At 56.2% G+C, this 25,503-nt stretch overlaps 1 protein-coding gene and 1 long non-coding RNA gene across 2 annotated transcripts in view; both read right to left on the bottom strand.

Moving 5' to 3' along the window:
* TMEM241 (transmembrane protein 241) overlaps nt 1-25,503 on the bottom strand; it is a 58,907-nt gene that overhangs the window by 10,706 nt on the left and 22,698 nt on the right. Inside the window, exons 8-14 of the mRNA XM_059707478.1 lie at nt 22,871-22,922; nt 21,286-21,334; nt 20,577-20,622; nt 16,481-16,516; nt 14,746-14,780; nt 12,263-12,332; nt 10,463-10,556 (exon numbers count right to left, since the gene is read on the bottom strand). Coding sequence (XP_059563461.1) covers nt 10,463-10,556; nt 12,263-12,332; nt 14,746-14,780; nt 16,481-16,516; nt 20,577-20,622; nt 21,286-21,334; nt 22,871-22,922 — 382 coding nt within the window. The remainder of the gene's footprint in view (nt 1-10,462; nt 10,557-12,262; nt 12,333-14,745; nt 14,781-16,480; nt 16,517-20,576; nt 20,623-21,285; nt 21,335-22,870; nt 22,923-25,503) is intronic.
* LOC132240081 (uncharacterized) lies at nt 4,119-9,726 on the bottom strand. Its single transcript, XR_009454220.1, has 2 exons — nt 9,017-9,726; nt 4,119-4,812 (listed from the first exon to the last, which is right to left on the bottom strand). It is a non-coding gene; the product is annotated as an uncharacterized LOC132240081 (long non-coding RNA).

The following is a 25,503-nucleotide window of genomic DNA, read 5'->3' as shown; positions in this document are numbered from 1 at the left end:
TGCCTGGCTTCCGTGGCGGAACCTAGGCACAGGTGCGGGAGTGGGCCACCCCCCCCCAACTTTTCCCTAAAGAAATGGGGACCCTGGGGCCCAGGCCCAGGCTGGGATTCGGAGGGAGTCCGCATGCGTTCACAATCCCCCGCCGTCCTCCAAGGAGCCGGTTACTCCCTGCACAGCAGGGACCTACCAACTGCCGGCCTGTGTCCAGGTGCCAGCGACACCTGGTGGCCCTGCCCCGCCCGTCTGGGCATCTCCTAGCACCTGCTCCAGGTGACAACGCTGGTCTCCAACACAGAGCACACATAAAAAGTGCCCCTTGAAATGTTCAGAGACAGGAAATGAATGCCCTGTGGGCAGACCAGACGACCCTCAGCACCTCCAACAGCTCCAGGCGGGCCAGCCCTGCCCTAGGGTCTCAGGTCAGCTCCCTGGAAACCTAACCCTCCCTCGCCCCACGTGGGGAAACGTCCCCAATACTGTTACATAGAAGCCAACTGGTAGAGAATGACCCATCTCCGTGAAAACAGACAAACAACCCCAGGTGTGTGTGTACAGAGAGGGCCACAGTGCTGGGATCAGTACGCTATTCTAGCATGAGCCTTTTGAAAGTTTTTAAGTGAAGGGAGTTAAACTAAATGGTTTCTAAGGTTTTTTCCGAGGGGAAGCAAGATTTAAGTCATGGATCAAAATTAAAGTGACTAAAGAAAAAGTTGTTTGCTTCCCTAGTGGAGAACACACCTGCAGTTAGACACCGACCAGAAAACCGAAGGCCTCAGCGGGAGCCAGCGCCCTCACCCTCTGGCCCAGCCAGCACGGCGCTCTGGGGTGGCCGGGGGGTTCCCAAGCACAGCCCCCCCGAGGCCGCAGGTCGAGTCCCCTCACTTCCTGTTTCCCATGAGCTCCTGGAGGGTTTTCCACGCCGTGGGTTACTGGTTAAGGAGACGGTGACTGCCAGGGGTACAGCCTTCCTCCCAGAGAAACTCACCCCAGCGCACACACTCACCCAGTCTCTCTCGTCAAGGAAGGCGGGGGGGGGGGGGGGTTGGGGGGGTGAGGGCGGCGCACCTCCTGCAGGGCCCCAGCTCCTCTGCTCTAGCCCAGAGGAGTCACGCACATCCGTGCTCCCTCTCGTCCAAAGGGGCCAGAGAAGCACATGGTGGGGCCACATGGTCGTGGTGGGGATTAGGTAAGAAACGGGTGCCCAAGCACCAACCACACGGCTGCACATGGAGCGCGATGGTGGCTGTGACCCGCCCGCGCTCCATTGTTCCAGGGACCAGGGAGCAGCGGGTGGACCAGAACCTAAAGCCTGGCTGGTTGTTGAGCTGCTGTCTATGGAGGAATGTTTCTCTCTCTCCCTCTCCCTGTCTCTCTCTCTCTCAAAATTAATAAAGACACATTTAAATACATAAATAACCTTGGACAATAACAGCATCCATATAAGACCTTGCAGCCAGGAAATTCACAGAAATTCAAAGTATTTCCTCAATAGCAAACTCATGAGGTCAGAGCTGTGAAACCGGAATTGTTATCATGTTTCTGCAGCACAGAACATGGAGATGATCAATGGCTCTAAAAATAGCCCAGAAAAAAGTTAAGAGTTCATCATCGGACACGAGAAAAACAACCTCATCCAAAATAGGAAGACGTCCATGAACATGCCTCGCTTCCCCATGAATTACTTTGACAATAGGAAATGGAATTTTAATGTTTTTTTTTAATCCAAAACTATACCCCCGCCCAAGTTGCTCTGGGAAAACCGTGCTCATGAAGGAATAATTCCCAGATAAGTTTGTGCTGTTGCCACGCAGCTCCACAGACGCCAGGGAACGACACGGACAGGCACTGCGGCCACCCAACGAGAGGCTGCGAGGGGAAATGCGCTGCTGCTGCTGCTGCTAGGTTTTAATTTTCCACAAAAAACTATTCTCATCGCCACGGCAGCTCAGACTTATGAGGAAACAGCCACGATTAGGTTTTTTTAAAAAATATATATTTTACTAGGGGCCCGGTGCACGAAATTCGTGCACTGGGTGTGTGTGTGTGTGTGTGTGTGTGTGTGTGTGTGTGTGTGCCGGGGGGAGAGTGTCCCTCAGCCTAGCCTGCCCCCTCTCACATACTAGGAGCCCTCAGGCGTTGACCCCCATCACCCTCCAATCACAGGATCGGCCCCTTGCCCAGGCCTGATGCCTCTGGCCTAGGCGTCCGGCCCGGGCAGCGGGGACCTGCAGTGGCAGCGGGGGGGGGGGGGGGGGGGAGGGGGTCGCGATCTCGTGGGCTCCGCCCCTGCCCCTGCAGGATGCCTCTAGCTGAGGCGTCCGGCCCGGGCAGCGGAGACCCACAGCTGCAGCGGCCCCGCAATCGTGGGCTTCGCTTTAGGCCCAGGCAAGGGACCCCTAGCTCCTGGGACTGCCAGCTTCGACCATGCCCAGCTCCCATCGCTGGCTCCACCCCTACTTCCTGCTATCACTGGCCAGGGCGGAAAAGGCACCTGATTCTCCGATCATGGCTGGGGGGCAGGGCAAAGGCGGCCCCAGGGCCGCCTTTGCCCTGCCCCCCAGCTCTTAGCTCCCCCCTGGGTTTTCGATCACTGTCAGTGGCAGGGGGCTTCTTCCTGCTTTCCCTTTCGCCTCCCTGCATTGTGCCTACATATGCAAATTAACCGCCATCTTGTTGGCAGTTAACTGTCAATCTTAGTTGGCAGTTAATTTGCATATAGCCCTGATTAGCCAATGAAAAGGGTATCGTCGTACGCCAATTACCATTTTTCTCTTTTATTAGTGTAGATTGATTTTTTACAGAGAGGAAGGGAGAGGGACAGAGAATTAGAAACAGCGATGAGAGAGAAACATCCATCAGCTGCCTCCTGCACAAGTGGATGTGCCTGCAACCAAGGTACATGCCCTTGACCGGAATCAAACCTGGGACCCTTCAGTCCGCAGGCCGACGCTCTATCCACTGAGCCAAACCAGTCAGGGCTTCATGATTAGGTTTTAAAGTGCACTCTTTCCACAGGAAAGTCACTCAGCGCGCACTTCGCTGCAGTCACCCACCTGCCCTCCCAGCCCGTTCCAGGGCACAGAGAGGCGCAGAGCGACAGCCAAAGGGAGAAAACACAGGACGGACCTGCTCCCGGGAAAGACAGGCATGCACATGAGACTCCGAGTGCAACAGGAAGAAGGGGTGCGGACTATGGAGGACACTGACAGCGAACAGGAGGGGGGTCTCCTCCTCCGAGATTGGCTTCACCCCAGAACAGCAGCAAGTGTCTCCCCACCCAGAACGGTGGCGGAGACGGTGAGACGGATGTGACGAAGACAACAGAGTGGGAGACGTGCAGCACGGACACCAGAACCAGAACGGCACGGAGAGGAGCTGGCCGCGGAGGCCGCTCCACACCCGTGGCGCCCGTACTCTCCTGTGACTGCGTAAGGAGTGGGTGCTGACTGCGCTGCCGCGTGATCACTTCACAGGGCGCACACACAGCACCATCATGTCACACACCTGACACTCAGCGCTGACAGGGCCGGCTCAGCCACTCCGCTGCCTCAACTCAGAGCCCCCCCCTTCAAAGGCACCTCCGATGTCCCCCAAAGTGTAGAAACCAGAAACCTTAAAACCCCACTGCACACACAGCTGTAGCGCAGGCAGCACACCTGACGGTGTCGGAGGAGGGCCCGGGGCGGGGTGAGGCCCCCCGGCTGCAACATGGAGGGAGGCTCCTTCACTCCCGCAGCTGAGAACCCGTCACACGCAGACACCACGCTGCACGGCCCAGCCACACAGCCACCTGGTCCCGGCCTAAAAGACGAAGCTCTAACTCCACCAAGTCAACAGACACTTGCAGGCAAGGACAGCAAGCTGTTTCTGAGGGTCACAAAGGAGCAGAGGAAGCCGCTTCCTGGGCTGCCACCGCCTCCGGGAGGCGGTGGAGCGACACTGCATTCGCCTGAAAGAGACTCTGCCCTCGTGGGGAGCAAACACTGGGTCCTCAAGAGCCGGGCGGGGGCCGCAGCTGCTGTCTGGGGCTGCGTCTCTCCTGGCTCAGCCTCGGCCTCAGCGTACACGCACTCGGGCCTCGGCTGCCTCTTCCCCTGACACGGAGAGCTGCCGTCGGCCTGAAGGATGAGACAAGACGCTGCTCGACACGGGAAGAATTCTCACGAGACCGTAGAGCTGCTGGAGCAACCCACCCACGAACACGTCTTCCTCATGCGTCTATACATCATCGCTTTTCTCTTAAACGCAACCACTTTTTTCCTGCAATGCTTTCCAGCACAAGTGGGAAGGGACCCCAAGATTTTATGCAGCTGCGTTAGATTTCACATAGCTCACTTTACCAAAACGAAGGAATTGAAAAAAGGTTGCTAAATATTATTTTTAGCTTCTTAGAAGGCCCCTCAAAATCCCCAGAAAGAACAGGAATGACGGTGATGAGGACAGTGACCTAGAAGACACTTTTTTCTTGCTGAGCACTGAGACCCAGGAAAGAGGCAGAGAAAGACGAGGAACAGAGAGAAGCAGGGATGCCCCCTCTCCAGACTTGGACGTGATGACGCGGACTGACACCTCCTCGGAAATGGCAGAGCATGGGAGCTTCTGGGACGAGGACGAAGGTGTCCCAGGCCCTTCTGAATGGCCTCTGCCTGTGTATCTACGAGTTTTTCACAGAATCCAAATTCTCCTCTGGGGCAAATGGAGCGTCCTTCCGAGTCACTCTACACACTGGTGCCCGCAGTCCCAGTGACATCATGGGGAAGTGCTGCGTTGCTATATACAACTATACAGTACTTCAATGTCAGCACGTCTGATCTGTAGGTAAAGGCATGTCAGGATGGGTAAATATTATGCCATTGAGGGTCACAGAGTTTATTTTTAAATAGAAAAGAAGGAGAACCAAGATGGTGGCATAGGTAAACACTGGAGAATGCTGCCTCGCACAACCACTTCAAAAATACAACTAAAAGACGGAACGGACATCACCCAGAACCACAGGAAAGCTGGCTGAGGGGAAATTCTTCAACTAGAAGGAAAGAGAACAGCATACCGAGACTCAGAGGAGGCACAGTGCAGAAAATACAAAGGTGCGGAGGTGCATGCGGAGCGGGCTGGTGGCTGAGGGCGCGGTTGTCGTTTTCAATCAGGAGGGAGGCTCAGGCCCTGAGCTCCAGTTCTGTGTGAGTCTCTAGGGACCCAGACTCAAACGGGAGAAGCGGGACTGTCTGGCATCAGTCGGAATGCGAGGGCAGCTTTCTCTCCGAGGTTTGCAGCGGTTGCTGGGACTCTGAGAGGCAGAGCCTCTGGGGACGGGACTGAGAGCAGCCATAACTGCTCCCTCCGTCAGCCCTGTAGATCCCGTGCAACCTGCCCCACCCAAGCCCTGCACAGAGCCATTTGCCGGATAGCCTCAGGCAAAGGCTAGATTAGCATCTCCCCAGAGGACAGAAGTTTTCCCATTGCAGACACAGCTGACTCTCACAGCCAGTTGGCCTGGAGGTCAAATCCCCCCAGTATTAACTACAACAATCAAGGCTTAACTACAACAAGACGGCGCACAAAGACCACTAGGGGGTGCACCAAGAAAGCATAAGAAATGCGGAGACAAAGAAACAGGACAAAATTGTCAATGGAAGATATATAGTTCAAAACCACACTTTTAAGGTCTCTCAAGAACTGTCTAGAAGCCGCCAATAAACTTAACGAGATCTATAAGAAATCTGAGACCCTCGATGTTATGATAAAGAACCAACCAGAAATTAAGCATACACTGACTGAAATAAAGAATACTATACAGACTCCCAACAGCAGACCAGAGGAGCGCAAGAATCAAGTCAAAGATTTGAAATGTGAAGAAGCAAAAAACACCCAACCGGAAAAGCAAAATGAAAAAAGAATCTGAAAATACGAAGATAATGTAAGGAGCCTCTGGGACAGCTTCAAGCATACCAACATCCGAATTATAGGGGTGCCAGAAGATGAGAGAGAGCAAGATATTGAAAACCTATTTGAAGAAATAATGACAGAAAACTTCCCCCACCTGGTGAAAGAAATAGACTTGCAGGTCCAGGAAGCACAGAGAACCCCAAACAAAAGGAATCCAAAGAGGACCACACCAAGACACATCATCATTAAAATGCCAAGAGCAAAAGACAAAGAGAGAATCTTAAAAGCAGCAAGAGAAAGAAACTCAGTTACCTACAAGGGAATACCCATACGACTGTCAGCTGATTTCTCAACAGAAACTTTGCAGGCCAGAAGGGAGTGGCAAGAAATATTCAAAGTGATGAATGCCAAGAACCTACAACCAAGATTACTTTATCCAGCAAAGCTATCATTCAGAACTGAAGGTCAGATAAAGAGCTTCACAGCTAAGGAAAAGCTAAAGGAGTTCATCACCACCAAACCAGTATTATATGAAATGCTGAAAGGTATCCTTTAAGGAGAGGAAGAAGAAGAAGAAAAAGGTAAAAATACAAATTATGAACAACAAATATGCATCTATCGACAAGTGAATCTAAGAATCAAGTGAAAAAATCATCTGGTGATCATAATAGAATCAGGGACATAGAAAGGGAATCGACTGACTATTCTTGAGGGGGAAAGGGGTGTGGGAGATGCGGGAAGAGACTGGACAAAAATCGTGCACCTATGGATGAGGACAGTGGGTGGGGAGTGAGGGCGGAGGGTGGGGTGAGAACTGGAAGGAGGGGAGTTATGGGGGGGGGGGAAGAGGAACAAATGTAATAATCTGAACAATAAAGATTTAATAAAAAATAAATAAATAGAAAAGAAAAAGAAGAGAGGAAGGAAGGTTGTTTGATGTATTGAGGCCAGAAGAATCCTTAATGGCTCATTTTATTCAATCCTTCACATTTAGGAAGGATTAAAAATCCTTCTACTTTTTAAAGAAATATATCTTTATTCTTTTTTTTAGATATATAGAGAGAGAGGAAAGGAGAGGGATAGCGAATTAGAAACATCAATGATAAACATCAGCAATCGGCTGCCTCCTGCACGCCCGCTACTGGGGAGCAAGCCCGCAACCCTGGCACGAGCCCTGACCAGGAACCAAACCGTGGCCTCCTGGTTCCTAGGTCACTGCTCAACCACTGAGCCACACCAGCCAGGCTCTTCACCTTCTTTCATTCGATCTCCCTCCCACTCCCTCTGACAGCTCAGTCTGTTCCATGCACCGATGCCCCTGGATGTATTCTGTTCATTAGATTTCACAGGTACTGAGACCACATGGTGCTTGTCTTCCTCCGACTGGCTTATTTCACTCAGCATAGTCCTCTCCAGGTCCCTCCATGCTGTCGCAAAGGGCAAGGCTTCCCCCTTTTTACGACCAAGTAAAATTCCATGGTGTAGATGCACCACAGCTTTTATCCACGCATCTGCGGATGGGCTCTTGGCTGTTGTAAATGCTGCTGCTATGAACATAGGGGTGTGTATATTCTTTGATTGGTGTTTCAGGATTCTTAGTCCCAGAAGTGGGGTCGCTGGGTCAAAAGGCAGTTCCATTTTTCATTTTCTGAGGAAGCTCCACACTGTTTTCCAGTGGCTGCCCGGCCTGCTTCCCCACAGTATTGGAATCTTCAACTATGACTGTTTCTCCTTCCTATTCTGTCACTTGTTGCTTCATACACTTTGGGCGGCTGTTGTTAGGTGTGTATGTTTATAACTGTTCCATCTTCTGAACGTCTTAACCCTCTGTCATCACTAAATGTCCTTCCCTAGTGACAGTTCCTGTCGTGAAGTCTGGTTGGATAATAGAGTCACTCTGGCTGTAGGGTGGCTGCTGTTTGCATGGTTATGTTTTCCATCCTTTCACTTTCAACCCCTGTGTCTGAATCTAAGATGTGTCCTTACAGACAGTAGACAGCTGGGTCTTGCTTTTTTATCCAGACTGACAATCTCTGACTTCTGAGTGGGCTATTTAGTCTATTCCCATTTAATGTAACTATTGATATGACTGCTAGCAACAAATCCCTGTCTTTAATTGCGAATGTCTTTCTTTCTCGTTCATATTTGAAGGATAGTTTTGCTGCGTACAGAATTCCTGGTTGGAGATTTTCTTTCAGCACATTAAATGTGTTATCCTCCGTTGTTTTTTATGAGAAGTCATCCATTAATACTATTTTTTTTCTACCTCTCTTTCCTCTTCTTTTGGATTTCTTATTCTATATATGTTGCTGTGGTTGATGTCCCACAGATCTCTAAGCCTCTGTTTATAGTTCTTCAGGGTTTTTTTAATCTTTGTTCTTTAGATCGAAGAATTACCTTTGTTCTGCCTCCTGGGCCATCTCACATCTATTATTAAATAGAATCTGTCATGTCATGTCAGTTATACTGTCAACTCCAGATTTTCCACTTGGCTTTCTTTTTCAAAATCATTTCGGTCTCTTTATTGAGATTCTGTATTGTCTTTCCTTGAATTCTCTGAATGTGGTTTCCTTTCTGTGTCTGAACATATTTAAACAGCCGCCCTGCAGTCTTTTTCTGCTAAGCTGCAAATCTGAGGCTGCAGAGACATGGTTCCTACTGACGGACTTTCCTGGCATAAATCACACCTTCCTGTTTCTCGGAAAGCGTCAAATTTTCTGCTGGCCACCGGACACTGGACGTAACACACGGCAGCAGCTCTAGGCCCGACTTCCTGTGGAGCACTGTTGTCGGTGCTGTCCTCGCTCAGGAACCTGCCTGGACCGAGTCTGTAAGATCCGTCTCCCGGGGAAGGTGCAGCTCTGAGGTCTTCACCACTTTCCCCGTGTGTGTTCTCCAGCCCGCTCTTCAGGGTCACCCCCCCCCCCGTGTGCACAGCCTGCTTTCCTCGGGGTCACCCCTACCCCCCGCCGTGTGCACAGCCTGCTCTCCTCGGGGTCACCCCTACCCCCCGCCGTGTGCACAGCCTGCTTTCCTCGGGGTCACCCCCCCCCCGTGCCGTGTGCACAGCCTGCTTTCCTCGGGGTCCCCCCCCTCCCCCTCTGCACAGCTTAGAGTTGTCGTGCTCACATACCCGGAGCCAGAAAGACTTCTGCTTCTGGCAGTGAGTGGACGGGGTGCACATCGAATCTCAGGGGGTCATGCCGCCCGGCCTTCCCTTGTTGCTGGCTCGCTCCCCTCCCATGAGTGCGCTTGGGCTCTGCGGGCAGTGTGGGGGCTCCGGCGCACGACACCTCTGCGTCTGGTGCACAGACAGCCTGGGCACATGCAGAGCTGTCCAGCCCCTGATGGCCCTCTCACCCACAGAGCTCCCCATGTCCCCGGAGACCGCTGTCCACCGCTCGTACCACAGAGGGCTGTGAGCTCAGGACCGTAGGGCCACTGGCTCTTCTTGCTCATTTACGCTGACACGGCCATTTAACTGAAAATACTGTGCATGGAAGAGTCTGGAAGCACCAACAAGGCCGCTGGTGTTCGCAGCCGCCCGCTCTGGTTCCACTATCACACGGACAGAGCTGCGGAGGAAGGCACGGGAGCAACCTCAGGTGAGAAGACGCCACCAGCGCTGCCCGCCCCAGAGCCGTCGCTCTCGGGGACAAAGCCTCTCGTGTGCCGCGTCCTGTGGTCCGTCTGCCTCGGTCTGGCTTTCTGGCTGGCGTGGGCAGGCTGTGTCACATGCTCCCCCGTCGCGGGAAGTCGCATCTCAGCCACGCTTCCCGTCTGGGGGGGTCAGAGTTAGCCATGCTCTCCCTCAGGAGCCCACACAGGTGAAGAGGCCGCTGTGAAGTCAATTTCAAAGGTATCCCTGTCTTTGTCTGCCGGGGGGGGGGGGGGGGTGGGGGGGGGGTTGGGGGGGGGGAGGCGACCAATCAACATAAAGATGATAAGGGCACCTGTTTCGGTGATTATTTCACTCCATCAAGTTCACTAACAACGGCCACTCCTTGCAGGCAGCCCCTGCAGGCGACACTACGGAACCAAATGCTCCACCAGGAGGACAGCCCCCAGGATCTCCGAGGGCCCTGGTCCCACAGCTGCTCCTGCTCCCCCAGCTGTCTCCTCTCTCCCAGCTCCCTGCTCACGCAGAGCCGGCCAGTCAGGTGCCCGTGGGCGGTCCTACCGTAAGTCACCCTTTTCCGTCGTCATCAAGTGCCTGGTCTGGGCCCACTGCCTTCCTCTGCCGCCTCTGATGTGAGACTCCTGGTCAGTTGGGCTCTGGACACTCACGGCCCAGGAAGGGGTCAGAACGCCCCGTGCACCCAGAGGCCAGGCTCTTAGGAGAAGCTTTCGAGATGCTGTTTGTTTATAAAACCTCCTGTGTTCAGATGGGAAACCAGGGTGAGGAGAGCGAGGGGGTCCCCAGCGCCCCTGCCAGGAGCACGAAGAGGAAGCGCAGACATGGACCCGAGTGGGGATCAGGCGAGGGCCGGCGCCCAGAAGGGACTCCGTGGAGACACCCCTGACAGTGCCAGCTCTGCCAGCTCTGCCAGCCCAAGACCACTCCACCCTCGTCTCTTACCTGAGCCAGGAGCAGCCAGGCCGCACACTGCCCGGGGGCCACCAGGCTCTTCAGCTTCACGGCGCTGAGCGTGACGAGGAACCCCAAAAGGCCACTGGAAGGAGAAGCCACCTGTGAGTGAGGCTTGTCTTCTCGGAGCCAACAGGGGCCTATTTCCTGTTACACGTCGCCAACCACTTTCTAATTGTCACACCTAGTGCACCTGCTTCCAGTGATCTCTGGATTTAAAAAGACAAGTGAAAACCCAGGAAGCTCTACTTTCCTCAGGAGCTTTGAAGAGAGCATTTACCAGAGGTGGGGAGGGGGCACGGAAATGTGGGAGGTCTGTTACATCATGACCGAAAGAAAGGGGGCAGCACCTCCCACCGCGCCCCCCCCCCCCCCCCCCCGCGTTATGCTGGAGCTTGGTGCTTGCCAAGCAGCTTCCACTTCTCCCAGCAGAACACAGGCCAAGGACAGATCCCCAAGGGAAAGCACCACCTGAGGGCAGAGGGGCTGGGTTTGAGGTGAGACCTGAAAGGGGCGGGCTGGCTCCCATGACACGTCCTCAAGCGAGGTCACCACACAGCAGCGGCGTTCTAGAAACGAGCCTACCCCAGGGGTGACCTGCACGCACCCCCACCCTGGGGGCCGGAGGTGGGCAGCATCTCGGGGGCCGCACGGCACCGACACAGCCGTGGTCGGGGAAGCAGTGGCCTGCACGAGAACCATCTTCAAGGTCACCATGTGGCCAAGTGCAAAGCAAAGGGAGCTCCAAGCAGAATGACGGCTCCTCCTGACATTTGGGGGCAGGGGCTGGGGAAGGGAGTGTGGCAGGGGCGCCATGACGGAGGCCGACTCAGCAAATAAGCGCAGTGAGGGCTGAGTGCGGCTCGAAAAGCCAGAGACGGGCCTGCAGCTGTGCCCCAAAGTACGGGCAGGTCTGGGAGTTGGGCCATTGGCACCCCCAGGGCCCCCCTCTGACTGTGTGGCAGGTGCTGGTGGTGGCTCTGGCCTGACTGTGAGCTCTGGGAGGGCGGGGCCTGGCCTTGGCCGGGACTTTCTGGAGCACTGGCTCACGCTCTGCAGGCACTGGACTCCCAGGCGGCCGCAGCAGGAACAGCGACGGCCATCATTTACGGGCCAGGCCCAGGCCCAGGCATCAGAGTCCCTCTCCAGTACACACAGCCCTGCAGGCTACTATTCCCGGGGCCAAGACGCCCTCAGGGAGCACGGGCTGGGCCTCACCGGAGTCGGCGTTTCCACCACAGCCCAGGGCACGCGGGGAGCCTGCCCCAGGGACCTGCGCCTCCAGTGCAGCAACGTCGGGCCCGGGGAGGGGCCTGACCACTGAGCCAGCTCCTGCTCAGTGGTTCCCACAACCTGTCTCATAACCTCGGGGTTCAGTGGAGGTGTTTTGTGGGGTCTTTTTTGGAGCTGCCCTTCAGGAGCAGGAGGGAGCCAAGGTGGAAGTGGAGAGGGCAGGACTGTGCACCCCAATCTTCCCTTGAACTCAACGAGCTCAGACTGACGTTGAAAGAATTGTTTGTGGAGAGAACAAAAAGTCGGGAAATCCCAGCTCTTAGGCAAGTTTGGAAACCACTGCTGGAGCCTGAACACTTCCGCAGGACAGGGGTCCTCCAAGGCCCAGGCCAGCTCTGCGCACCCGAGGGTGTTCAGAGCACCCAGCTGGCCCCCGCCACCGCCCGGCCACGCGATGGGCAACCACCAGGGACCTTGGGCTTTGCCGAAGCGAAGACACAGCTGGAGCACAAAACAGGAACGGGAATGAACAGCGAGGATTTCGTGAGGTCAGAGTACCTGGCGCAGCAGCTGCCGTGGAATCTGTAGACATACAAGAAGGGGAAGTCCAGGGCACGGAGGAGGTCACCTGCGGGCACAGCGAGGGTGAGACGGTGGCCAGCGCCCGCGCCCATGGTCCCAGCAATGCGCGGCCAGGGCCTCCGCCCAGCCCCTGAGCGAGGAGCTGCCCGCACTGAGCTCACAGCAGCTTCCCTAGGGCTCCTGTTATGGCCCTTCCTTACAATAACAGTCTGATAGTAAGGATGCCCGCGGAGGGAGTCGGCCCTGGCAGGACCCCTGCAGATGCTGTACACATCGCCTTCCTCAGGGCCCTGACGATGTAACGTAACCCCCTTTGCCTGGAGCTCAGAGAAGTTAAGAGATTTGCCCAAGACAGCACCACTGGAGCTGGGAGCCACAGCGGGAACCCCTCCCTGCAACCCTGGATCCTCCCCTTCCCCAGCAGCACCCTGCCCGCCCACGGCAGAGGGGGCACAAAAATAATCCTCTTTTCAAGACGGTTCTCTTCCACCTCAGACCTAAGACCAGACTGAGAGCCGCCTGACATCCTCTTCCCTTGTCGTGTTTAATGACGGCACCGGCGCAGGGCCAGGCCGGCCGTGGACGCTCATTTTAGGTGCCGGTCCAAAGGGCACATGTGTTTCGCGTGAAGTCAGCTCATTCTTTTAGTCCCACTTGGTGCGAGAGGAAATAATCACACATACTGGCTGCTTCCCTCTCTGGAATTTGAACTTGGTCACAAACAAGAAGTCAAGAGATTTAAAAAGCAGCAAGTCTTCCAAAAACGTCCCGAGGAAAGGAATTGAGCATTGATGCTCGCTCATCCTTCCAAGCTGGGAGTCTCGGAGCGCGGGAGGGGCCAGGCCTTCAAGCCCTGCTCTGCCGCCTCCTGGTTCTGAAGCCCTGGAGCTGGGGGTGTGGGAGGTTGGGGAGATGGAGGGGACTGGGGTGGAGGGGGGTGGAGGGGGTGTGGGGGGTTGGGGAGATGGGGGGGACTGGGGTGGAGGGGGGTGGAGGGGGTGTGGGGGGTTGGGGAGATGGAGGGGACTGGGGTGGAGGGGGGTGGAGGGGGTGTGGGAGGTTGGGGAGATGGAGGGGACTGGGGTGGAGGGGGGTGGAGGGGGTGTGGGGGGTTGGGGAGATGGGGGGGACTGGGGTGGAGGGGGGTGGAGGGGGTGTGGGAGGTTGGGGAGATGGAGGGGACTGGGGTGGAGGGGGGTGGAGGGGGTGTGGGAGGTTGGGGAGATGGAGGGGACTGGGGTGGAGGGGGGTGGAGGGGGTGTGGGGGGTTGGGGAGATGGGGGGGACTGGGGTGGAGGGGGGTGGAGGGGGTGTGGGGGGTTGGGGAGATGGGGGGGACTGGGGTGGAGGGGGGTGGAGGGGGTGTGGGAGGTTGGGGAGATGGAGGGGACTGGGGTGGAGGGGGGTGGAGGGGGTGTGGGGGGTTGGGGAGATGGAGGGGACTGGGGTGGAGGGGGGTGGAGGGGGTGTGGGGGGTTGGGGAGATGGGGGGGACTGGGGTGGAGGGGGGTGGAGGGGGTATGGGAGGTTGGGGAGATGGAGGGGACTGGGGTGGAGGGGGGTGGAAGAGGTGTGGGGGGTTGGGGAGATGGAGGGGACTGGGGTGGAGGGGGGTGGAGGGGGTGTGGGGGGTTGGGGAGATGGGGGGGACTGGGGTGGAGGGGGGTGGAGGGGGTGTGGGGGGTTGGGGAGATGGAGGGGACTGGGGTGGAGGGGGGTGGGGGGGTGTGGGGGGTTGGGGAGATGGGGGGGACTGGGGTGGAGGGGGGTGGGGGGTGTGGGGGGTTGGGGAGATGGGGGGACTGGGGTGGAGGGGGGTGGAGGGGGTGTGGGGGGTTGGGGAGATGGGGGGACTGGTGTGGAGGGGGGTGGAGGGGGTGTGGGGGGTTGGGGAGATGGGGGGACTGGTGTGGAGGGGGGTGGAGGGGGTGTGGGGGGTTGGGGAGATCGAGGGGGACTGGGGTGGAGGGGGGTGGAAGAGGTGTGGGAGGTTGGGGAGATGGAGGGGACTGGGGTGGAGGGGGTGGAGGGGGCAGGGTGTGCCGAGTATTAGTAGCACGGGAGTGTGTGGGCCGCAGGGACAGCAGTTCCTCATCATGCCACGCGTTCATCGGGACCTTCAGGACACAGGACCAAGGCCTGCGGCCTTTCCAGACCCAGTTTCCAATGGGTGCCGTCTGGATTTGAAGAAACGTTCTGAATTCCCTCTCTCTGGGGGCTGTGTGTGTTTTATCAAGTGGATTGTTTTGTTCCATTTATCACATGTGAGTGTTTAACTAAAGGAGGGGTGAGAGTGAGTGTGTGGGCGATGACTCCGGAAGGTTCCGGGCCATTTCTAACCCTGGGCGTGACCCCCTGGAAGGCAGCCCCATTCCCGCCAACACGTCCTCAGAGACACGGCCGGTCAGACCCTGCACTGAACAGACACTGTACGGCACGCACACGCAGGGTGAGCTTACCTGTGGGGTGTGCTGCGGCTGCCAGGAGCGCCACGCTGAAAAGGAAACACGAGGGAAGGAGTTCGCACGGGGCACAGCACACCTTCCCCCCTCCCCCTTCCACTCGGAAGCCATGGACCGGGCAGGCGACCTCACGGGCGGGCTCCCTCCAAGTCCAGCTCCTCGGTGACAGGGAGGCCTCTGAGCTGTAGGCAGGACAGGGGCCCTCCCACCTGAAGTGCTGCAGGCTGGGCCCGGGGTTGAGCGTCCATGCCCCACCACCAAGGGCCAGCCGTGCCGCTGACTGTCCACACCCACCTCCGCCACAGAGAGCCGTGCCGGCCACACGAAGCAGCCCTGGATTCCAGCGGGCTGCGTGCGAACCCGGAGCGGTGGGCCGTGAGCTCAGTCTATTTTTGCCACGAAATTAGCTGCATAGCAGGGAAGTTTGATGTCCAAGAGGCCAGCCCACACAATGACCCGTCCCACCCACCACGTGCCTGGGAACTACCTGGACTGGTTGGCAATCGATGCCAAAGGAGGGAGAGGAGGAGGAGGAAGAGGAGGAGGCCGGATTCTTCCTGGTACCCTCCCACCTTCCTCTCGGGGAGCTTCTCCGGACTCCCGGGCCCGTGGACAGCGCCTCCCGGGCCTAAGCCCACCTCTGTACTGTCCTGCTTCATTCCAGCCACCCAGGCCGCCGGGCCAGTCAGAGGTCAGAAATAAGACTTTTTACCCAAGACCAGGCAGGCCGGATACCAGCAGACCTTTTACATCCATTCACTCAGCCATCGTTACTGAGTGCCTGGGAAGTGCCAGGTGCTGCTCTAATCTGGGGACACGGCAAACGGGAGAGAAGACGCTCCTGCACTCATGGGAAACGCAATGGAGAAATAGGAGAAACGATCATCTCCACAGGCTGAGCTCCAACCCATTGTTTCCGTTTCACAAGTCACACCCCAGAGAACAGCTGTGCACACCCCTTTCACACGGACACACACCACACACATGCACATGCACACACACATGCACACACACATACATGCGCATAAACACACAGAGACATGCGTGCACACACACACACGTGCACACTCACACAATTTCATCTGCAAAACAAGGAGGGGGGTATAAACAGAGATTATAGCCTCAAAACAACCTGGGCCAGATTAAAAGTTAGAATCTCGGAGTCCCAGGAGCTCCCTGCCAGAGGTAGCACCATGGGGAGACCCGGCCCCGGCCCTGGCTCCTGGCTCCATTGCCCCTTCCACCTTAGGCTGCGTCCTGCACCCCGAGGACCTCACATACTGCATGTGGACACCTCAGCCTGCAAGTCCACCCACCACCTTCCACTGACAGCCTTCTCTCGGGCACCACTGGGTCTGGGAGTGAGTTGGGAAGACAGACCAGGGAGGCCCTGGGATCAAGGTCAGGACCACTTGGGGACAGAAGTCCAGAGCCCAGGCTAGAGGGAGGCTGTGGGCTCTAGGGAAATTGTCCCCTTAGCCGTACAGACTCCACACTCCCGGGAGAGACTGAGCCTCTGAATTGTAGGCAGGACAGAGGCCCCCCCAACCTGGTCCAGGTTCCCTCCCACCTGGTCTGGGCAGGGCTGCTGGTTGGTGTCCTGACTGGTCCCTCACAGACACTTAGCTCGCCTCCGTGGGGCATGTTGGCGCAGAACTCCCAAGTCACATTATTGGGAAATAAGCTCTAGAAATATATGAGTTATTCTCTGAAAATGTAAATTATATTTTACCTGAATATATAGTTTAGGTACTGCTGGTCGATGTCACTAAGGAATAAGAAAAAGACAAGACATAAAATCATAGAAGTGTTTTACATATACAAAGTAGTCGCTATCCTGTGTTAATAAATTATATCCATGCATAAGTTACTACATTTATAAATTATCAATAAATGGTCTGAAGAGTACTTCATACTCAAAACTAAATCCTGGCTCATTTAAAAAACACATTTCCTAGTCTGGTCACACACACTCACTTGGCTGATTATTTCTCACTAGAGGCTTGGTGCATGAAATCCATGCACGGGTGGGGGTTCCTAGGCCTGGTTGGCAATCAGGGCTGATCAGGTTTCCCACCTCCCTGCTTCCCCTCTTCCTCCTCCCCTCACTGCCCGCATCCGCCGCCACCCACCCCGGTTCCCCGTCCCAGCCCGGAGCCTGACCCTGATCGGGTGGTTGGGGCCTGCCGTCCAGGGGGCGGAACCTGGGAGGTTGGCCACCGGCCCCAACGAGGGAGCCGGCCCTCAGCCCCTCTGGGAAAAGGGCTGCATCTGCCACCACCCTCCCCTGTTTCCCCGCCCAGCCCAGGACCCAGCCCTAATCGGGTGATAGGGGCCTGCCGGCAGGGGGCTGCTCCTGAATTGAGCATCTGCCCCCTGGTGGTCAATGTGCACCATAGCGACCGGTCGTTCCATTGTAACAGTCATTTAGGCTTTTATATATACTAGAGGCCCGGTGCATGAAATTTGTGCAAAGGGGGGGGGGGTCCCTCAGCCCGGCCTGCACCCTCTCACAATCCAGGACCCCTTAGGGGATGTCCAACTGCTGATCCCGCAGGCCTAAAACGGCAGTCAGACATCCCTGTCACAATTCAGGACCACTGGGTCCTAACCACTCACCTGCCTGCCTGATCGCCCCTAACCACTCTACCTGCCTGCTTGATCACCCCTAACTGCTCACCTGCCTGCCTGATCGCCCCTAACTGCTCATCTGCCTGCCTCATCGCCCAACCACCTCTGCCTCGGCCCCTGCCATGGTGACTTCGTCTGAAAGGATGTCCGAAATGACGTCCGGAAGGTCGTTCGGCTGTCTGGCCTAATTAGCATATTATGATTTTAATATCCTATCTAATAAAGAGTGAATATGCTAATTGACTCTCACACCATTGCAAAGATGGTGGCATCCACAGCCAATAAGGAGGGAATATGCTAATTGACTGCCACACCCTCAAAGATGGCAGTGCCCGCAGCCAATAAGAAATGAACATGCTAATTGACTGCCACTCCCTCAAAGATGGTGGCGCCCAGTCCCCTCAGTCCCGCTGGGACAGCAGGCATGGGGCAAGGTCGGGCCCGGCTGCTCTGCACACCTGCCTCCAGAGTCCCCCAGTCCCCTCAGCCCCCCAGCCGCCCAGGGCTGTCCGAGGCTCAGGTAACCAGGGCCGGCCGAGGCTTGCGCTGCCAGCAGTGGCAGCAGCAGAGGTGTGATGGGGCGTCGCCTTCCCCTGATCACCAGGTCGCCTGCTGCCCCTGAGGGCTTCCGGACTGTGAGAGGGGGCAGGCTGGGCTGAGGGACCCCCCCACTCCCCTCCAATGCATGAATTTTCATGCACCAGGCCTCTAGTACTCTAGTGTATATACATACATATATATATATGTATGTATATACACTAGAGGCCCGGTGCACAAAAATTTGTGCACTCGGGGGGGAGGAGGGGTCCCTCAGTCTGGCCTGTGCCCTCTCGCAGTCTGGGACCCCTCGGGAGATAACGACCTGCTGGCTTAGGTCTGCTCCCGGGTGGCAGAGGGCAGGCCCAATCCCTAGGTGCAGCCCCTGGTCGGGCTCAGAGCAGGGCCGATTGGGGAGTTGGGGCGCCGCCCCCTGTCATTCACAGAGCAGGGTAGATTGGGAGGTTGCAATGCCACCCTCAGTCACGGTCAGGGTAGGGCCGATTGGGGGGTTGGGGCACCGCCCCCTGTCACACTCAAGGCAGGGTCGATGGGGAGGTTGCGGTGCCACCCCCTGTCACCCACGGAGCAGGGCCAATCAGGGGGTTGGGGCGCTGCCCCCTGTCACGCACAGAGCAGGGCCCATCAGGGGGGTTGGGGCTCCGTACCCTGTCACGCACAGAGCAGGGCCCATCAGGGGGTTGAGGAGCTCCCCCGTGTCACTCACAGAGTAGGGCCGATAGGGGAGTTGGGGCACCGCCCCCGTCACACACAGAGCAAGGCAGATCAGGGGGTTGGGGCACCTCCCTCTATCACTCACAGAGCAGGGCCAATCAGCGGGTTGGGGCGCCGCATCCTGTCACACACAGAGCCTCAGGGCAATCATGGGGTTGGGGAGCTCCCCCTATCAGGCACAGAGCAGGGCTGATCAGGGGGTTGGGGCGCCTTCCCCTGTCACCAACAGAGCAGGGCGGATAGGGAGGTTGTGGCCCTGCCCCCTGTCACGCACAGAGCCGCAGGGCGATCAGGGGGTTTGGGCGCTGCCCCCTGTCACACTGATCCCAGTGCCAGGAGGCCTCTCGGCTCCACTGATCCCGGTGCTGGGAGGCATATTGCCCTTTTACTATATAGAATAGAGGCCTGGTGCACGGGTGGGGGCCGGCTGGTTTGCCCTGAAGGGTGTCCTGGATCAGGGTGGGGGTCCCCACTGGGGTGCCTGGCCAGCCTGGGTGAGGGGATGATGGCTGTTTGCAGCTGGTCACACACCATTCAGAGTGGGGGTCCCCACTGGGGTGCCTGGCCAGTCTGGGTGAGGGGCTGAGGGCTGTTTTCAGCCTGGTGGGTGACTGAAGCTCCCAACCGCTCCTTTTTTTCTTTTTTTTTTATTCTGGGCCAGCTTTAACTTTGAGGCTTGGCTCCAGCTCTTAGGCCTCCGCTGCTGAAAGCAGGTTTCTGGCCTTTGTTTACCTTCTGTATTTGAAACAATGTTGTGATCCTGCTGGCTGAAGCCCGACGGACTAAAGCAGGTTTCTGGGGTTTTGTTTAGCTTCTATATTTGTAACATAGTTGCTTAGAGTTGCAGCTCAGAGGCCGGCAGCGGCAGGCGGGGAACGTTGGAGTCCTCTGTCACTGAAGCAAGCAAACCTCATGTTCGCTTTAAGCTGCCTGGCTGCCGGCCGCCATCTTGGCTGGCAGTTAATTTGCATATTGCCCTGATTAGCCAATGGAAAGGGTAGTGGTCGTACGCTAATTACAATGTTTCTCTTTTATTAGATAGGATATATATGTATAGAGAGAGAGAGAGAGAGAGAGAGAGAGAGAGAGAGAGAGAGAGAGAGATATGGGTTCATCGGCCACTTTAAAGGAGTGTCAACTAGCTCAGATCAGGGGCCCAGCTCCTAGGGTTACTATATTTGACAAATAAAAATATAGGACACTCAAAGAAACCAGAATTTCAAATAAAGAACAATGTTTCATTATAACATGCTCTAATTATTGTATGGTACATACTTATACTAAAAAAAAAAATTACTCACTGCTTATCTGAAATTCAAATTTAACTGAGTACCCTATATTTTATCTGGCAACTTGACTGGCTTTTTGCAGCAAAAAACACTTTATTAAAAGAACAACGGGTGCTATAGGACCCAGAGTCACACGTTCACAGGTGTAACCTGCTCCCAGGAGCCACTCCCTCCACACCTCTTCCCTCTTGGCCTTAGGAGGGCCTAGGACCCAGAGCCAGATGGCTGGTTGGGGTTCCAACCTCACAGGCCAGCCCAGCCCCGGCCTGGGTTCCCTTCCTTCACATTTGCCCACTGCCCACAGCGAGAGCCTCACTCTCGCCAGCACAGGGACTTGGGGCCTAACCCAAGTCAGGCTGGGGAGGGCTGGGGATTAGGAAAAACAGCCCTGAGCCAAGGAAGAACTAGTAACCCCTGAAGGAGGCGGGCAGACTTTCCCTCTCTGCCCGTCGCTAACGCTGGCCCGTGGGAGGCCCTGGGCACCTGTCTGGAGCGGCTCAGAGACAAAAGGAGGGCTCTTGCTGAGCCTGCTGCCCACTGCACCCGACTGGCAGTCTGCAGACCAGGAGCAGCCCTGGCTCCTGGGTCTCACCCTGCCCCTTAACCAAACCATAACACACCACTCTGAATGCTCACCTTAACGCACTGGGTTTCATGGACTTCTGGAGAATCTTATAGGCCCCTGAAAGGAAGCAACGTGTTACTGGCACAGGACATTCTGGGGAAGGGGCTGCCTGCACTGCCAGGGAAGCAGCTAATCCATAGGAAGACAGAGGCCCTCTCTCCTGGAGGGTCCCCCACGCCCACAGGGCGGCCACACTCCAGGAGGGTTTGAGGTGGAAGTGGATAATCCGATGGTGATGCTTTCAGCACAGAGGTGCTGGGGGAGGCTGGTGGTCACCGTGTGGTGAACAGGAAGCTGTCGAGTGACGGGCAGGAGAAACACCGGGTGTCTGACAGTGGGTACCTCGGGGCACGGTGCCCCAGGACCACAGACAAGAGCACTGAACGTGTGACTTGAGCACAGTCAGGTGGTCCTTCTATTTCACCCAGTTACTTTTTGTATATTGATGGGGTGTCACTGGCACAAACTTCTGGGTCTCTTCCCACCGTGTTTAGGGCAGACCGACCAGCCCCCCATGGAGGGCCCGAGCAAGCAGAGCCGCGCCGTGGTGAGTTTGTGTTTGGCCCCAAACAGGACAATCAAACCAGAGAATGTCCATTTATTTTAACCTCGACACTGTACTTAATCTTCCTGTTGTCCAAAGTCACTAAAAAGTAGATTCACAGTAAGATCTAAATAATAACCCTTAATTATCATAGTAAGCGTTCTTTTAAGACTTACCTACACTGAGTAAGTGAATTACAGCCCAGAAGTACCCGTCTGGATCAAACTGTAAGACAGGATTTGAAGAAATATGGCTACAGGTTCCCACGAACAGGCCAGTCTGGCAATCAGATACCCTAAATGTCAACACACAGTGCCAGGCACGGGCACCAGCCAGGGGCCCAGACGGGACTGTGGGGCCTGGAGTCAGGGTCTCACCAGGTGCCTGCCACTCCTCCCAGCATGCTCCCTGCCCCCAGCCCTCCCCCCCCCCCCCCCAGCATCTAGAAGGCCACCTGATGATGTCACCACCTAGGGCCTCAAATCCCTCGGCAGTGCTCCAGGGACACTACAGGGTGAACTCCAAACTCAGGGCACCCGGCATCGTGACAAGCCCTGGCCCCCTCCCGCGCATCCATGGCCCCTCTACCGAGAAAGGGAACTTGCTCTCCCGGCCCCAATGCTCCCCCCGGCTCAGCCCTACTCCCCTCCCCTCCTGTCTTCACAGAGCTTCTCATCCCAGTTTTACTAATTCCTGTCTCTGTCGCCACCTGCACTTGAACGTAAATTCCAGGAGCCAATGACCAGCCTAGAAGCACCCACGTGCATAGTAGGTGCTCAATGGAGTTGAGTCCCAGCATGCTTAGGGCACCCCAGGTTGGGGCCCACCCCTGCTTGCTCCTGGCTAATCCTCCTCCCTCTTCATGATTAGGTCCAGAAAGCAGGGCCTGGCTCCAGCATCGGAAAGATCTGGGTTAAACTCTAAAATCCCACTCAATCGTCTGCTGGTGACCACATGGGCCGCCTTCGTCTTTGGCTACGACATGGAGACACAGTGATCCCTGTGGGCTTGAGGGTTTAAGTAGGACAAAGGGAGCATCGGCCCCGAGCCCGGCACACAGCAGGCCCCGGGACCGTTAGCTTCCCGTTCCGTGTCCCTAGGTCTCTCAGGTGCTCACACGTCCCACCCCACCCGGGAAGAGCCCTGGCCGCTCTCTCAATCCTCTCAATCGTCTGCCCTCCTCTCCTTTGCTCTGACGAGACCCCGCCTTCTGTCTGAATGAGGACACGTCTTTGTGTCCAGAGTCTGGCTCGGGGCCTGACACTTCCTGGAGCCTTGGTAAGTGCTGGGAGCAAAGAAAGTCCCAGCAGCGAGAGGACTCCTGGAGTGCGGCTGGGCCTCAGCCTCAGACAGAAAAACAGAGGGGCAGGTGAAAGTCCCTCTGCAAAGAGGCCTGGGGAGAGAAGTCCGCCGCGTTCCAATGTGCGAGGCTCGGGCAACTCGGGCGCTGGCTGCAGGCTCTCCGAGAACCTACAGAGGCAGACGGCGCCCACCACAGCGCCCACCGCAGCACCCACCGCAGCGCCCACCGCAGCACCCAGAGGCCAGAGCTCGGCGGCCCCACGGCACAGCCTGGGGAGAAGGTGGGGCCCCGAGGGAAGGCGTTGGCCTGGCCAGCAGGTACCCGGCCTGAAAGCACTCAATGCCTGCGTGCGGGCCAGGCTCATCCTGATCCCAAAGGGAGGACTGGGGAATTCTGCGCCCATGCGCAGGCTTCATGGTAAGAGAACTGGGGAGGGAAAGCACGCTGACTGAGCTTACCTGGGCGTCATTGAAGGGGAGGCTCCCCGCAGCGGCCAGGAGCAGGAGGGCGCTGTGGAGAGAAGGAAGACAAGCCGCATCAGGGTTCAGCATCCGCGGATCCTCGAGAGCATGGGGCTGAGATACACGGACGGAGCTCGGTGGAGGCCACGGTCCCGTGAGACCGAGCCCGGCCTGTCCACTCTCAGAGAGCCCATGACTTCTGCAGTTTTCAACTGTGTGCCCCACCGACCACCAGCCGTCTCCCCAGAGACGGGCGTTGGCAGGACATTTGCAAAATCAAAGCTGAATCATAAGCAAACACGTGAGACAAACTCAAATTTAGGGACAATCCACAAAACTGGGCTTCCCCTCTTCAAAAATGCAAAGGCTAATACCATGTGGGGACAGGAAATCTGACTGGGTGCTGGGTACAAGGTGCATATAGGTTTCAGTAGAAACCCACATGAAACCTGTATGTTCATGTTGACCAATGTCCCCCAAAAATTTAATAGAAAAAAACTTCACACACACACACACACACACACACATATACACACATACACACACACATGCACATACACACACATACACACACATACACACACATATACACACACATACACACACACATACACACACACACACACTGCGAAGGCAGTGAAAGACCACGGGAGGCAGAGGAACCGTCCAGACTGAAGAGCATGCAGACACAACATCTCGGGGAGAGATTACCATGAAAGACAACATTGGGATAGACGGCCAAGTGTGGACATGGACTCCACATTAGAGAACAGGATTGTGCAAGATACATATTTTCTAAGTTTAATTGCAGTTTACACAGGAGTGTTATTTTTAGGAGATACACGTTAAAGTATTCAGGGGTAAGGACGAGGTCTCTGCAACTTATTCTAAAAGGGCTCAGAAAAAAGTTAAAGAATAATTGTATATGCACATTCTTATTTATGTGATATGTATGTATATATGTATTTTCTCAATGGGTGAATCTAAGCAAAAGGTATATGTGAGCGAGTTTCTTGTAACGGTCTTGCAAGTTTTCTGTAGGTTTAAACCTCTTTCCCAAATAAAAGGTTTTATGAGGAAAGTCTCTTATCCATACTCAGATATTTACAGATGAGATGCTACGGTGCCTGAGATCTGCTGGAGTGAGAGGCCCTCGGTGGAGGTACAGGTTGAAAACTATTGCCATAGCCAGTTTTCTCAGTGGTTAGAGCAGGGGTGGGCAAACTGACTCGAGGGCCACAATGGGTTCTTAAACTGGACCGGAGGGCCGGAACAAAAGCATGGATGGAGTGTTTGTGTGAACTAATACATGTTAACACTGCTGCTGGTGAAGGAGCGGAGGGGAGAGCAAGAGAACCCTCCGCTCTTTCGGCTCCGCGGGCCGGATAGAACAGCCGAACGGGCCGGATGCGGCCTGCCGGCCGTAGTTTGCCCACGGCTGGGTTAGAGCATTGGCCGCAGGACTGAAAGGTTCGAGTCCGGTCAAGGGCACGTACCTCAGTTGCAGCTTCGATCCCCGGCCCTGGGCCTAAGGCCCAGAGGCTGGTATGGAGGGACCCTCAGAGTGGGGGCAATAACGACCTTGGAAGGTCAGGACAACATGGGACATCCTGAGGCTCAGAAAGGCTCCCCTCTCCAGCCCCCCAGCTCCGCCGCCCCCCCCCCCCGCCCGCCACACACACACACACACACACACACACACACACACACACGGAGGACTCCAAGGCACAGACTGCTCCAGGCTCAGAGGCAACAGGTTGGGTGGAGTGACGCTGTCGGGAGGGTTTCCTGGGCTGCCCAGGAATGGGAAGGTTTCAGGTGGGAGGAGAGGAGGCTCCTAATGAGTTTGGGGTCTACCTTCGGATGAAGGCTCTACAGAACGCAGGACCCTGCCTCATCCTCAGGCCATGAGCATGAGGGTCCCCTCAAGCTGACGACCCCCCAGGCTGAGGGGAGGTGAGACAGCCCTGGTTTCCCACCACCCGCGGCCCTGGGCGATGCCTAACTGCCTCAGTACTGGTGGGCTTTCATGCCTATTTAGCACCTGCTCATCTCTTTTTTTTTAAATATTTTTTAATGATTTCAGAGAGGAAGGGAAAGGAAGAGATAGAAACATCAATGATGAGAGAGAATCATTGATCGGCTGCCTCCTGCATGTCACCCACTGGGGACCGAGCCTGCAACCCTGGCATTTGCCCTTGACCAGAATCGAGCCCAGGACCCTTCAGTTTGCAAGCGACGCTCTATCCACTGAACCACGCCCGCTAGGGCAGCACGTGCTAATCTCTTAAACAAGGGGATAAGTCCTGATGTTTCTTTCTTTTCTTCCAAGTAGCAGCCTGTAATAAAGTGAAAAACAGAGACTGAATGGGAGCCCAGAAAGGCTGGAACAACCAGCTTCTGGCTGGGTTTCTCGCCCGGCACGGAGCTCCTGCAGGGGGACAGGAAGCGCACCAGGCGTCCGGGTCCGAACCAGCGCACGCCTGCCTGAGCTCCTGCCGGGGACACTGAGGCACGGAGGAGGGGGTGGCGACGACACCTGCCCGCTGTCACCTGGCCGTCTCCCAGGATCACAATGCAGATCCCTGACTCGCAAGCCAGTGCTCTCTCCACTGGGAATGCTTTCAACC

Source organism: Myotis daubentonii, chromosome 8 (assembly GCF_963259705.1).
Source record: "Myotis daubentonii chromosome 8, mMyoDau2.1, whole genome shotgun sequence".
NCBI lineage: Eukaryota > Metazoa > Chordata > Mammalia > Chiroptera > Vespertilionidae > Myotis > Myotis daubentonii.
This window is presented reverse-complemented; position numbering and strand designations above follow the sequence as displayed.